The following is a 15,501-nucleotide window of genomic DNA, read 5'->3' as shown; positions in this document are numbered from 1 at the left end:
GGCGTTAAGGGACCTGTGGGCTCTGAAGGAGCCCAGAGGTGCCCTCCCCTGCCCCCAGGGACACCCCCTGCCACCCTTGCCCACCCCAGGAGGACACCCAAGGATGGAGGGACCCATCCAAGGGAAGCAAAGGTAAGTTGGGGTAAGTATTTTTTTATATTTATTTGTGTCATGGGGGGCCTGATTTGTGCCTCCCTACATGCCACTATGCCCAATGACCATGCCCAGGGGACATAATTCCCCTGGGCATGGCCATTGGGCAAGGGGGCATGACTCCTGTCTTTGCTAAGACAGGAGTCATGTTGATGGGGGATGGGCGTCGTAAAAAAATGGCGCAAATCAGGTTAAGACGATTTTTTTGCCTCGACCTGACTTGCCCCATTTTTAGACGCCCATACGCCATTTCCCCCTACGCCGGCGCTGCCTGGTGTACGTGGTTTTTTTTCACGCACACCAGGCAGCGCCGGTCGGCTAACGCCATTCTATAAATACGGCGCCCGCATGGCGCTTCAGAATGGCGTTAGCCGGCGTTAATTTTTTTGACGCTAAACTGCGTTAGCGCAGATTAGCGTCAAAAAGTATAAATACGGGCCTGAATGTCACAGCAACTGACCAATGGGTGAAGAGGGCTGGCTGAAAGCCCCTAATATATTGATACAGCTACTTTTTGTCTACTACTACTGCTACCACCAAGAATGATGAGATTTCCACTCCTGCCAATGCAAATAATGCTAATATTTCTATTACAGTTAATAATACTACTATTAGTACCACTAATCATATTCTCACTACTACAGCTGTTGCTATTACTTAGAAAAATTATTTACATTTAGGAGCTGCGCCTTTTGATTAAGTGGCTACTTTGGGACCAGAGAGTGCATTTTCTCTTGGTACTTTAATGAGGAGACATTGAAATAATCCAAATCAAAGGCTGGGATTAGAGGTCCGGGGAACTTAAGAATGTCCTATAATGTCCTGTATATGGGTCACCAACTGCTTATGTTTATTTGTCAGGGTTTGACACGGATGATAGGCCTTCTTAGTGTAGTGCCCAGAGGTTCTGGGAGCTTTCCGAGCAGGAAGGCTATGGAAGAGTCACTTAAGGGACTTAAAGGCCGAGTGATTGACTGTGTGAATTAACGTGCGCATGACACACACTTCAAACCAACCACATCCAGGCACTTACCAGGTGCTGCTTTCATCTTTGGGAAAGGCAGATACACCTACAAGCAAACCGGATATCAGTCTAATCTGATCACAGAGTGGGAAGAGCGGAATCATGGACCAGTTTGGACCTATAGCTGGTCTCTCTTCTAACCTTAAAGAAGTGAATGATGTGACAACAGATTTCAAAAACTAAGAGGATGTCATTGAACAAAGAGACATCCAAGAATGCCTATTGTTGGATATTGTTAGAGATGCAGGACTACACAGGGAATACTTTTTTAAAAATTGTTTCTGAATGGACCTTTTGAACGTTAGTATGTACTAGGGCTGCAGGAGTCGAATTGTCCTGTATATATTGTGAGGTTATTCAATCCTATTTTTGTCTTTGACTTCTGGAACTCGTAGTCCAGCATTTATATATTAAAAACTACAATTAGTAGAAGGAGAACAAAAAAAAACCACAGAGGCCCATATTAATACTTTTTTAGCGCCGCATTTGCGTCATTTTTTTAAGCGAAAGCGGCGCAAACTAACAAAATACAATTGTATTTTGTAAGTTTGCGCCACTTTTGCATCAGAAAGCGGGGCAAATGAGGCATTAAAAAAATATAAATATGGTCCAGAATACGTTATTTCAAATCTTAAATGGGATAAAAAATAGCTGTGTTTTAGCGTTTTGAGCATTCTTAAAATCTAATGTTATTGATTTTTTTTATATGATGCCTCAGTTGCATTTCAATCAACGAACAATCATTTTTTACAATACTGTTAGGTCACGCAGGAGATACTGTTCACTGCAACAACAATGAGGCGATGGATGGAATTAATCTCAGCAACTCGCAATAGCTCAGGCTGCATCACAATCCATAGTCACTATCAGGGTGAAACCGGTCCTAGGTTACTTGTGTTCCGGTTCAAGGAGGACCTGGCCTGGCAGTTCGGGCAGGACTGTTCCCATTGGAGCAGGGTCAAGACTGATTTGTATACGGCTTTGTCCAAACTGTGGTGGCATAATGTGAGAAAAACAATGGATTGGGATGCGGTCCAAGTGATTGCCAGTAGCTAAGAATAATTCAAGCATTCCATCCATCACCTTGATGTTTTTGGAAATGCTGTTCAAATATCTATGTGCATTGCAATTTATTATTCTTGTTATTTATAGAAGTCGGAGTATTTGATGTATCTTTCAGCATTGCAGGGCCTTACTTCTTACCACCCTAAGGTCCCCTTGCTTTCCATTTCATACGCCTTTACATCCTTACTTTTCTACTCTGTTGCTTGAGGCTGCTTTACATTCTTACTGATGCTGCATTTAGTATCTGGAGCAAGAGTGACCTCCTCACTTTTGGTCACTATGGACACTGCCTCCAGCAGTGAAGTTTTCACCTACAAATCATTGATTTCAGGTGACCAGACTACAAATGAATTTTTCTAGTAAGTGCATAAAACATACCTTATCTTACGGTTCTTACACTGTAGAAATTGCTGGGTACACAAAGTCCTCTGCAGCAAGTGACTTAACAAGTAAGAGAGATTTTAAAATCCAATCTGTGAGAATTAAGTAAGTATACTGTCACCTTTGTCCTTGTTCCCAATTTCTTTGGGGTAGAGTTTGAGAAAAATAAATGTTTAAGTTGACTGTCAGACTCCATTTCTCATGTTCCCTCGTGACTCCACATCAATTTTGCTACCACCCTTGTCACCCAATTTATGAGATTGCAGAGTAATTGTTTTCCATTTCCAGCACTGCAGGCAAATGTCACACCTCAGCAACAAAGTTAGTGCCACAAAAAGCATCACTCATGTAAGTCACAAGGCTAGATCCCAGTTTTGGATGCTTCTATTGCTTAATTATAAGTCACAAGACTAGAACACCGCAAAGATTTCAGTGACAATAACCCACAGCTTTATGTCACTACCCAGGAGTATGGAAAGCGCATGCTGAGCAAAAGCAAAATCCATCAATCACCTACAAAGACTAGTAACAAGGTGACCAAGAATTTAACTCTAGACTAAGAGGGACAGACAACACTCTCAAAGTTAGGCAGCACAATTAAACTAGTGGTACAACAGACAAACAGTGACGGAGGGTCACAAGACCCAACGCCCTAATAAGTGCTTCCTCCTTTTGGGCCAATCATCAACAAGCATTTGAACTACCAAACGTTGACTGTTGCACAATGTACCAAGCATGTAACATCACATAGGTAGGGAAGTTGCGAGTAAGATCTGATGAATGTGCTCGGAGGGTATGGTCAGTGTGCACATGGGGTACAAAGGGTGAGTGTGTTGTTAATAAGAATTATTGAGCAATGCACTTGGATCTTGGGGCAGTGGTGTACAGTGGACGGTCTGGTGTTGGGTGACCGGTAATGGTGAGGTGCTGCAGTGATGTGCGGTCAGGCGTGGTGTGGCATGATACAGTCTGTTGACTTACAACACGTCACATCCGACTTTATAATGTGTAGTCATTCCCATCTATGTATCCCCAATGTACAGTGCCCAAGTGAGTTGCAACGCTTGATTAAGGTGGCTCTGCCCAAGATGCACATTTTGTCTATTTTGCAGATTGTGTTCTGTGTACACTCTTGGAGACAAATTATGTCTTAAAATTGTAAAGAGATGTTTTAAGTATTGTTTCAGTGAAGGACCAAGTTCCACGAGGGGAAATTTCTTTGGGCCTTCAAAGCCAGGAGCTGGTAGCAGAACAGCCAACCTGACAGATGTTGCCATGTGTCACATGGTATCTGCACACCTCACACGGGCACCAAGAGAAAAGACCTTGTTATACAGCAACACTAATGTGCACTAGAAAGCCTTACACCGTGGTGGTTTCCAGTTTGTGTGTGGTATCTCTGAAGTGTTGTGATCCATTGCGGGTTCTACTACCTTCCCCTTAAATGGAAGGGCAACACAGACACATTTATGTTTGCTGATGTTGAGGATAGGTTTGGCTTCTAAGCTACTCAGGCAATACCCCACGCCCCTCTCCAGGGTACCACCCTTCCATAGCCCCTCCACCGGGATCAGGCACTGGAAATTATCCTGTGGTGTGGCGAAGCACCCTGGTGCCAAGTACCTGAGCCAGGCTCCAGCTCTGAGAAGACAGAATGCAATGCATGTGGCAGTCATATAGACCAGTCCATATGGACATATTGTCCATTTATATGTTACCCAACAGAAAATTAAAGAACCTTTTAGTGTGATTATTCAGAGGTTAGTACTCCTTATCGAGCGCAGAAGGATGCAAAGCCTAGTGAGGTCTACTATGATTCCAGCTTGCAAGATACACATTAATCTCGTAACTCTCTGAGACATCTCAGCAGTGATTCTTTTTTCTTGCAGGTACCTGCCAGCACCAGGGTCGCGAGTATGGCCTCGGAGAGACCTGGATGACCAAGGAATGTTACCAGTGTATCTGCCTGAACCCCTTCGGAGTGGGGTGCTGTGACGAGTAGGTGCAAAGACTTAAGCAGGAATAAAGAGACAAAAACTGGGGGATGACTAGAGGTTCCATGATCCTACTCTATGAGTGCAGAAACAATTGTTTCTTTAATCTAAAAAGTTTCTCAATCAGGGCAATTCGTTTTTAATCAATGCTGAAAGCGAGCGGAACATGTATGATATTCTCACAAAGTACTGATTGATCTCTAACATCTCTAAGTCTGTCTGCTTGTCGGATGTTCATGAATAAAGAAGGTGAGCTTGAATCGCACAACTATTTGCACTTGCAAGTTTGAGATAATCATGCAAATAGATTTTTTTATGACTGGTAAACCTATTTTACTCTGGCAAAAGATTTACTCACTAAGGGGCATATTTATACTCTGTTTGCACCGAATGTGTGTCAAAAATGATGATGCACATTCGGCGCAAACTGTGCACCATGGGGCATATTTATACTCCGTTTGCGCCGAAATTGCGTCATTTTTTTCTACGCAAATTCGACGCAAAACTAACTCCATATTTATACTTTGACCCCGACCCCGCGGACGTCAAAATTCCTCCGTGGGCGTAATTTTTTGGATGCGGGAAACCGCCTTGCGTTAATGACATGCGAGGTAGGCGTTCCCGTCCAAAAAATGACTTTAAGGCCTGTGCGCCTTATTTATACTCCTGCGTCATTTTGACGTACAGGAGGGGGCGGGCCTTAAAAAACGTCACACAGCCTGATGTGTGCCGTTTTTTAACGCCTGGGTGAGGGCAGGCGTTAAGGGACCTGTGGGCTCACTTCCATGGTCTCTGACTATGGAAGGAGTCCAGAGGTGCCCTTCCCTCCCCCAGGGACACCCCCTGCCACCCTCGCCCACCCCTGGAGGACACCCATGGATGGGGGGACCCATCCCAGGTAAATACAGGTAAGTTGAGGTAAGTATTTTTTTTTTTTTTTAGTGTCATAGAGGGGCCTAATTTAGCCCCCCCTACATGCCACTGTGCCCAATGACCATGCCCAGGGGACAGAAGTCCCCTGGGCATGGCCATTGGGCAAGGGGTCATGACTCCTGTCTTTGCTAAGACAGCAGTCATTTCAATGCGGGCTGTGCGTCAAGAAATGGCGCAACTCCGGTTTGAGGCATGATTTTTGCCTCAAACCTGACTTGCACCATTTTTTCACACACAACCCCCATTTTCCCCTATGCCGCGCTGCCTGGTTTTAGTAATTTCTTTTTACTCTGACCAGTCCGCAACGCCGGCTAACCTCATTCCTTAAATAAGGCACCCACATGGTGCGTAGGAATGGCATTAGCCGGCGGTAACATTTTTGACGCAAACCAGCGCCGGTGCTGGTTTGCGTCAAAAAGTATAACTATGGGCCTAAATGATTTTTTGTATTAAATGATCAGTCAGTATGGGTGGAAGGTCTGTGGAGTTTGGGTGGTACAGGATGGCAATGAACTGAAAGTGTGTGTGTGTGTACATATACATATATATATATATACACATACACACACATCTTGGTTCCTCTTCAAGTCCAGACCGCCATGCCTCAGTTGAAGGAAAGGAAATTAAAAACAGGCAGCACAGCAGCAATTATTCCAAAATGAGAATTTCTTTTGCTCCATCACTTCGTACAGAACGTGGATGATGCCACTCCTGTCAGTCAAGGCAAGAAAAAATATATTTGAAGGGTGCAACCAATAAGAGGACAACCACAAAATGGTGGAGGTGCAGCAGAACAGTTTACTCCATGGGGAGAACATTTCCCCATACAAAGAAAAAGTTGGCAGGTGCATTTGCACTTGGTGGTTTGTTTTTTGGATGATATATATCTCACAGGCAAAAATGTAATTCTGAAAAAAAAATCCGGAGCATTCATGGAAACCTATGACTAGCACAGGTGTCTTGGTATTACCTTGAAAACTTTAGCAAAGTACAAAATGCTGCAAATCTAATCCAATGTAAGGTAGAAAAGGTGCAGATTTCCAACTCTTTATAAACATTCAGCTAGTCAACACCCATGGTTAGATCCTCCTCTTTGTTCTTAAAAAACAAGAGGCCGTCAACTATTAGCATATTCAATAATATATCCTTTAGTTTCATAAACCTATTGTGCGAAGAAAATACTTCTTAATTACAAAAGGTTTCAAGAATTCCCACAGCGTGACCCTCTATGTTGCATCCCAGAGGTAATACGACAGGGTTATTGCCCAGCCTGAACTTCTGTGCCTCAGAGAATAGGTTTATAGCTCCAGAGTGGTTTATAGTTCTAGTTATAGGTTTATAGCTCCAGAGTGGTTTATAGCTCCAGCCTGGCCTTCTGGACTACGGCCCTACAGAGCACTTGAATCACCCTACCTGAACTACATTATGCAACCCAGTTGTTTAGCCCAAGCCTGACCACTCTATGATATTTATATTTCTCTCTCCTACAGCATCCAGCAACCAGTTGATTACCCGGACTGGTGCGAGGTTGTCCGTAAGCCCGAGTCCTGCAGTGTGGCCATCGTCATGAAAGCCAATCGTCGTGTGCCTTGCACCAACAACATCGCCCGCGAGCGACTAGCCATGAGGGGCCGTGAAGGCTGGAACGAACCTGACTTCTTATTTTGAAGGCAGCACTATACTGCTTACTTAAAACTAAGCCATATAATAGCACACATAGGCCTTGCACCAAGAAGTTGTTGTTTACATTGACAATGCCAGTATGTGTTATTGCATGTCATTATTAGGATTTGATTATTTTAAAATAAAGCATGTTTAACATTTCAAAATAACCACTGTAATGTTCAGTCATTGGTGTAAGTGACAATTTGATGGGGCTGTTCCACAACCTTACTGCAATAGTACATACACCTGTCAAACAAATTCTTACTCTCAAAGAGGAAAATTTGCATGTTAGGATGATGATTAGATTTACCATTGACATATGTTGGCTGCAGAGTAGTTTTTATAGGCCCAAAAGTACTGCAAAGGTTTTTGGCTGAATCACTGACAGAATATCAAAAAGAAAATATTGTGTCGACACAATATTGTGTTAAAAATATCGAGGGCCAAAAAATCGAGACGTAAGTGCAAATAGGTAATATAGATTTACTTTTCTTAACTCCAAATCTACGTCCCTTACCTTGATGATATAGATATATATATATATATATATATATACATATATATAAAAACAAAGGAGAACTCTGGCAAGTTCCCAAATGTAGGTGGAGAGCAGCTCTAGTAAGGAACACCCTACAACACCAGCGACACTCTAGATTTGCTCACCTCAAATGTCTTCTTATCTAACAAAGTTTTTAAGCATAGGATCAGCACAGTGCTTTTCACGCCAAGCTAGATAGTGACAAAGTCTTTTCCCATTTGTACAGCAAAATCTTTCAGCATAGAATTGACATAGTGTCACCCTTACCAAGCTGTAAAATGACAAAAACCATTTATCACTCCAGGCACAGTATTACAGGTTTGGACTGGTCAAATACCATCCAAGCAAACCTGGAACAAGTAAAGTAAACCCTGACACATGTTTCGCTCTCATTAGAACTTTATCAAAAGGGTTTAGCTTTGTCCAGACACAAGGGAGCACCCAATAAAAGTCAAAACAAGGCCCTTTCAGGGTTAGAAGTGATGCATAAATTATGCAAAAAACAAAGGAGAACTCTGGGAAGTTCCCAACTTTAGGTGGAGAGCAGATCTAGTAAGGAGCACCCTGCAATACCCTCGACACTCTGGATTTGCTCACCTCAAATGTCTGCTTATCTAGCAAAGTTTTTAAGCATAGGATCAGCACAGTGCTATCCACGCCGAGCTAGATAGTGACAAACTCTTTTGCCATTTGTACAGCAAAATCTTTAAGCATAGAATTGACACAGTGTCATCCACGCTGAGTTGTAGAATAACAAAAACCATATACCACTCCAGGCACAATATTACAGCTTCAGTCTGGTCAAATACCAACCAAACCAACCTAGAATGAGTAAAGCAACTCCTGACACATGTTTTGTTCTCACTAGAACTCTTCAGAGAAATTTAGCTTTGCCCAGACACAAGGGAGCACCCAATATAAGTCAAAACAAGGCCCTTTCAGGGTTAGAGTGAAGCATAAATTATGCAAAAAACAAAGGAGAACTCTGGGAAGTTCCCAAATTTAGATGGAGAGCAGCTCTAGTAAGGAGCACTCTACAACACCAGCGATACTCTAGATTTGCTCACCTCAAATGTCTGCTTCTCTACCAATGTTTTTAAGCATAGGATAAGCACAGTGCTATCTACGCCGAGCTAGATAGTGACAAAGTCTTTTGCCATTTGTACAGCAAAATCTTTAAGCATCGAATTGACATAGTGTCATCCTCGCTGAGCTGTAAAATAACAAAAACTGTTTACCACTCCAGACAGAGTATTATAGCTTTCGACTGCTCAAATACCATCCAAGCCAACCTGGAATGAGTAAAGCAACCCCTGACACGTGTTTCTCTCTCATTAGAGCTCTTCAAAGAGGTTTAGCTTTGTCCCTACACAAGGGAGCACCCAGTATAAGTCAAAACAAGGCCTTTCAGGGTTAGAATGACGCATATATCATGCAAAAAACAAAGAAGAACTCTGGGAAGCTCCCAAATTTAGGTGGAGAGCAGCTCTAGTAAGGAGCATCATACAACACCATTGACACTCTAGATTTGCTCACCTCAAATGTCTACTTATCTAGCAAAGTTTTTAAGCATAGGATCAGCACAGTGCTATCCACGCCGAGCTAGATAGTGACAAAATATTTTGTCATTTGTACAGCAAAATCTTTAAGAATAGAATTGACACAGTGTCATCCTCGCCAAACTATAAAATGACAAAAGCCATTTACCACTCCAGGCACAGTATTACAGCTTTCGACTGGTCAAATACCATCCAAGCCAACCTGGAATGAATAAAGCAACCCCTGGCACGTTAGATTTGTTCACATCAAATGTCTGCTTATCTAGTAAAGTTTTTAAGCATATGATCAGCACAGTGCTATCCACGCCGAGCTAGATAGTGACAAAGGGCCATATTTATACTTTTTGACGCAAATATTTACCGCCGGCTAATGCCATTCCTACGCGCCATGCGGGCACCTTATTTAAGGAATGACGTTAGCCGGCGCTGCGGGCTGGTCAGAGTAAAAAAAAATGACTCAAACCAGCCAGCGCTGGCAGAGGGGTAAATGGGGATTGTGCGTCAAAAAATGGTGCAATTCAGGTTTGAGTAAAAAATCATAGCTCAAACCGGACTTGCGCCATTTTTTGTCGCACAACCCCCATTGAAATGACTCCTGTCTTAGCAAAGACAGGAGTCATGCCCCCTTGCCAAATGGCCATGCCCAAGGGACTTCTGTCCCCTGGGCATGGCCATTGGGCACAGTGGCATGTAGGGGGGCCCAAATTAGGCCCCCCTATGCCACTTTAAAAAATTTTAAAAATGTACTTTCCTCAACTTACCTCTACTTACCTGGGATGTGTCCCCCCATCCATGGGTGTCCTCCTCGGGTGGGTTAGGGTGGCAGGGGGAGTCCCTGGGGGCCGGAAAAGGCAACATCTGTGTTGCTTCCATGGTCTGAGACCATGGAAGTGAGCCCACAGGTCCCTTAACGCCTGCCCTCACCCAGGCCTTAAAAAATGACACACTGTGCACCGTTTTTTAAGGCCCGCCCCCTCCTGTGCGTCAAAATGACACCGGTGTATAAATAAGGCACCCAGGCCTTAAAGTCATTTTTTGGACCCACAGCCCACCTTGCATATCATTAACGCAAGGTGGTTTCCCGCATCCAAAAAATGGAGCACACAGAGAGTTTCTGACATCCGCGGGGTCTGGCGTGGAGAGCAGCTCTAGTAAGGAGCACCCTGGAACACCAGTGACACTCTAGATTTGCTCACCTCAAAAGTCTGCTTATCTAGCAAGGTTTTTAAACGTAGGATCAACACAGTGCTATCCACGCCGAGCTAGATAGTGACAAAGTCTTTTGCCATTTGTACAACAAAATCTTTAAGCATAGCACTGACAAAGTGTCATCCTCGCAGAGCTGTAAAATGACAAAAGTCATTTAGAACACCAGGCACAGTATTACAGCTTTGCACTGGACAAATAGCGTCCAAGCCAACCTGGAATGCGTAAAGCAACCCCTACCACATGTTTCACTCTCATTAGATCTCTTCAGAGGGGGGGGGTTTAGCCTTGTCCAGAGAAGTCAAAACAAGGCCCTTTCAGGGTTAGAGTGACACATAAATTATGCAAAAAACAAAGAAGAACTCTGGGAAGTTCCCAACTTTAGGTGGAGAGTAGCTCTAGTAAGGAGCACACTGCAACACCAGCAACACTCTAGATTTGCTCACCCCAAATGTCTGCTTATTTAGCAAAGTTTTTAAGAATAGGATCAGCACAGTGCTATCCACGCCGAGCTAGATAGTGACAAAGTCTTTTGCCAAACAACAAAACCCATTTACCACTCCAGACACAGTATTACAGCTTTGGAATGGTCAAATACCATCTAATCCAACCTGGAAAGAGTAAAGCAATCCCTGACAAGTGTTTTGCTCTCATTGGAGCTCTTCAGAGAAGTTTAGCTTTGTCCAGATACAAGAGAGAGCCCCCCCCCCCAGTATAAGTCAAAACAAGGCCCTTTCAGGGTTAGAGTGACGCATAAATTATGCAAAATCAACAGAGAACTCTGGGAAGTTCCCAAATTTAGGTGGAAAGCAGCTCTAGTAAGAAGCACCCGGCAACACCAGCGACAGTCTAGGTTTGTTCACCTCAAAAGTTTGCTTATCTAGCAAAGTTGTTAAGCAGAGGATCAGCACAGTGCAATCCACACCGAGCTAGATAGTGACAAAGTCTTTTGCCATTTGTACAGCAAAATCTTTAAGCATAGAATTGAGGCAGTGTTATCCTCGCCGAGCTGTGAAATGACAAAAGCCATTTACCACTCCAGGCACAGTATTACAGCTTTGGACTGCTCAAATACCATCCAAGCCAACCTGAAATGAGTAAAGCAACTCCTGACACATGTTTAACTCTCATAAGAGCTCTTCAGAGGGATTTAGCTTTGTCCAGACACAAGGACGCATTCAGTATAAGTCAAAACAAGGCCCTTTCAGGGTTAGAGTGACGCATATATTATGCAAAAAACAAAGGAGAATTCTGGGAAGTTCCCAAATTTAGGTGAAGAGCAGCTCAAGTAAGAAGCACCCTACAACACCCTCGATACTCTAGATTTGCTCACCTCAAAAGTCTGCTTATCTAGCAAAGTTTGTAAGCATAGGATCAGCACAGTGCTGTCCACGACGAGCTAGATAGTAACAAACTCTTTTGCCATTTGTACAGCAAACTCTTTAATCATAGAATTGACACAGTGTCGTCATCACCGAGCTGTAAAATAACAAAAAACATTTACCACTCCAGGCACAGGATTACAGCTTTGGACTGGTCAAATACAGTCCAAGCCAACCTGGAATGATTAAAGAAACTCCTGACACGTGTTTCGCTCATATTAGAGCTCTTCAGAGGGGTTTAGCTTTGTCCAGACACAAGGGAGCACCCTGTATAAGTCAAAACAAGACTCTTTCATGGTTAGAGTGATGCATAAATTATGCAAAATAAAAGGAGAACTCTTGGAAGTTGCCAAATTTAGGTGGAGAGCAGCTCTAGTAAGGAGCACCCTACAACACCAGCAACACTCTACATTTGCTCACCTAAAATGTCTCCTTATCTAGCAAAGTTTTTAAGCATAGCATCAGCACAATGCTATCCACACCGAGCTAGAGAGTGACAAAGTGTTTTGCCATTTGTACAGCAAAATCTTTAAGCACAAAATTGACACAGTGTCATCCTTGTGGAGCTGTAAAATAACAAAAGCCATTTACCACTCCAGACACAATATTACAGCTTTGGACTGGTCAAATACCATCCAAACCAACCTAGAATGAATAAAGCAACCCCCTGACACGTGTTATGCTCTCATTAGAGTTCTTCACAGAGGTTTAGCTTTGTCCAGACATAAGGGAGCATCCAGTATAAGTCAAAACAAGGGCCTTTCAGGGGTAGCGTGATGCATAAATTATGCAAAAAACAAAGGAGAACTCTGGGAAGTTCCCAAATTTAGGTGGAGAGTAGCTCTAGTAAGGAGCACCCTGCAACACCAGCGACAGTCTAGGTGTGTTCATCTCAAATGTCTGCTTATCTAGCAAAGTTAAGCATAGTATCAGCACAGTGCTATCCACAGTAGCTAGATAGTGACAAAGTCTTTTGCCATTTGTGCAGCAAAATCTTTAAGCATAGAATTGAGGCAGTGTTATCCTCGCCGAGCTGTGAAATGACAAAAGCCATTTACCACTCCAGGGACAGTATTACAGCTTTGGACTGCTCAAATACCATCCAAGCCAACCTGAAATGAGTAAAGCAACTCCTGACACATGTTTAACTCTCATAAGAGCTCTTCAGAGGGATTTAGCTTTGTCCAGACACAAGGAAGCATTCAGTATAAGTCAAAACAAGGCCCTTTCAGGGTTAGAGTGACGCATATATTATGCAAAAAACAAAGGAGAATTCTGGGAAGTTCCCAAATTTAGGTGAAGAGCAGCTCAAGTAAGAAGCACCCTACAACACCCTCGATACTCTAGATTTGCTCACCTCAAAAGTCTGCTTATCTAGCAAAGTTTGTAAGCATAGGATCAGCACAGTGCTGTCCACGACGAGCTAGATAGTAACAAACTCTTTTGCCATTTGTACAGCAAACTCTTTAATCATAGAATTGACACAGTGTCGTCATCACCGAGCTGTAAAATAACAAAAAACATTTACCACTCCAGGCACAGGATTACAGCTTTGGACTGGTCAAATACAGTCCAAGCCAACCTGGAATGATTAAAGAAACTCCTGACACGTGTTTCGCTCATATTAGAGCTCTTCAGAGGGGTTTAGCTTTGTCCAGACACAAGGGAGCACCCTGTATAAGTCAAAACAAGACTCTTTCATGGTTAGAGTGATGCATAAATTATGCAAAATAAAAGGAGAACTCTTGGAAGTTGCCAAATTTAGGTGGAGAGCAGCTCTAGTAAGGAGCACCCTACAACACCAGCAACACTCTACATTTGCTCACCTAAAATGTCTCCTTATCTAGCAAAGTTTTTAAGCATAGCATCAGCACAATGCTATCCACACCGAGCTAGAGAGTGACAAAGTGTTTTGCCATTTGTACAACAAAATCTTTAAGCACAAAATTGACACAGTGTCATCCTTGTGGAGCTGTAAAATAACAAAAGCCATTTACCACTCCAGACACAGTATTACAGCTTTGGACTGGTCAAATATCATCCAAACCAACCTAGAATGAATAAAGCAACCCCCTGACACGTGTTATGCTCTCATTAGAGTTCTTCACAGAGGTTTAGCTTTGTCCAGACATAAGGGAGCATCCAGTATAAGTCAAAACAAGGGCCTTTCAGGGGTAGCGTGACGCATAAATTATGCAAAAAACAAAGGAGAACTCTGGGAAGTTCCCAAATTTAGGTGGAGAGTAGCTCTAGTAAGGAGCACCCTGCAACACCAGCGACAGTCTAGGTGTGTTCATCTCAAATGTCTGCTTATCTAGCAAAGTTAAGCATAGTATCAGCACAGTGCTATCCACAGTAGCTAGATAGTGACAAAGTCTTTTGCCATTTGTGCAGCAAAATCTTTAAGCATAGAATTGAGGCAGTGTTATCCTCGCCGAGCTGTGAAATGACAAAAGCCATTTACCACTCCAGGCACAGTATTACAGCTTTGGACTGCTCAAATACCATCCAAGCCAACCTGAAATGAGTAAAGCAACTCCTGACACATGTTTAACTCTCATAAGAGCTCTTCAGAGGGGTTTAGCTTTGTCCAGACACAAGGAAGCATTCAGTATAAGTCAAAACAAGGCCCTTTGGTTAGAGTGATGCATAAATTATGCAAAAAACAAAGGAGAACTCTGGGAAGTTTCCAAATTTAGGTGGAGAGCAGCTCAAGTAAGAAGCACCTTACAACACCCTTGACACTCTAGATTTCCTCACCTCAAAAGTCTGCTTATCTAGCAAAGTTGTTAAGCATAGGATCAGCACAATGCTATCCATGCCGAGCTAGATAATGACAAAGTCTTTTGCCATTTGTACAGCAAAATCTTTAAGCATAGAATTGACACAGTGTCATCCTCGCTGAGCTGTAAAATAACAAAAACCATTTACCTCTTCAGGCATAGTATTACAGCTTTGGACTGTTCAAATACCGTCCAAGCCAACCTGGAATGATTAAAGAAACTCCTGACATATGTTTTGCTCTCATTAGAGTTCTTCAGAGGGGTTTAGCTTTGTCCAGACACAAGGGAGCATCCAGTATAAGTCAAAACAAGGCCCTTTCAGAGTTAGAGTGACACATACTTTATGAAAAAAAAAAAAGGAGAACTCTTGGAAGTTCCCAAATGTAGGTAGAGAGTAGCTCTAGTAAGGAGCACCCTACAACACCAGCGATACTCTTGATTTGCTCACCTCAAATGTCTGCTTATCTAGCAATGTTTTTAAGCATAGGATCAGCACAGTGCTATCTATGCCGAGCTACATAGTGACAAAGTATTTTGCCATTTGTACAGCAAAATCTGTAAGCACAGAATTGACACAGTGTCATCCTTGCCGAGCTGTAAAATGACAAAAGCCGTTTACCACTCCAGACACAGTATTTCAGCTTTTGACTGCTCAAATACCATCTAAGCCAACCTGGAATGAGTAAAGCAACCCCTGACACATGTTTTGCTCTGATTATAGCTCTTCCGAGAGGTTTAGCTTTGCCCAGACACAAGGGAGCACCCAGTATAAGTCAAAACAAGGCCTTTCAGGGTTAGAGTGACGCATAAATTATGCA

The 15,501-nt window shown here is 43.0% G+C and overlaps 1 protein-coding gene and 1 long non-coding RNA gene across 4 annotated transcripts in view; one reads left to right on the top strand and one right to left on the bottom strand.

Moving 5' to 3' along the window:
* Positions 1 to 7,382, top strand: part of PBXIP1 (PBX homeobox interacting protein 1) — a 113,376-nt gene extending 105,994 nt beyond the window's left edge. The window contains exons 11-12 of one of the 2 annotated variants that reach the window (XM_069218370.1): positions 4,513 to 4,621; positions 7,041 to 7,382. In XM_069218370.1, coding sequence (XP_069074471.1) covers positions 4,513 to 4,618 — 106 coding nt within the window. In that variant the 3' untranslated portion in view covers positions 4,619 to 4,621; positions 7,041 to 7,382. The remainder of the gene's footprint in view (positions 1 to 4,512; positions 4,622 to 7,040) is intronic. The other variant, XM_069218368.1, reaches the window with a different exon arrangement.
* Positions 1 to 15,501, bottom strand: part of LOC138268585 (uncharacterized) — a 331,134-nt gene that overhangs the window by 176,027 nt on the left and 139,606 nt on the right. The window lies entirely within an intron of this gene.

Source organism: Pleurodeles waltl, chromosome 12 (genome assembly GCF_031143425.1).
Source record: "Pleurodeles waltl isolate 20211129_DDA chromosome 12, aPleWal1.hap1.20221129, whole genome shotgun sequence".
Lineage (NCBI taxonomy): Eukaryota > Metazoa > Chordata > Amphibia > Caudata > Salamandridae > Pleurodeles > Pleurodeles waltl.
This window is presented reverse-complemented; position numbering and strand designations above follow the sequence as displayed.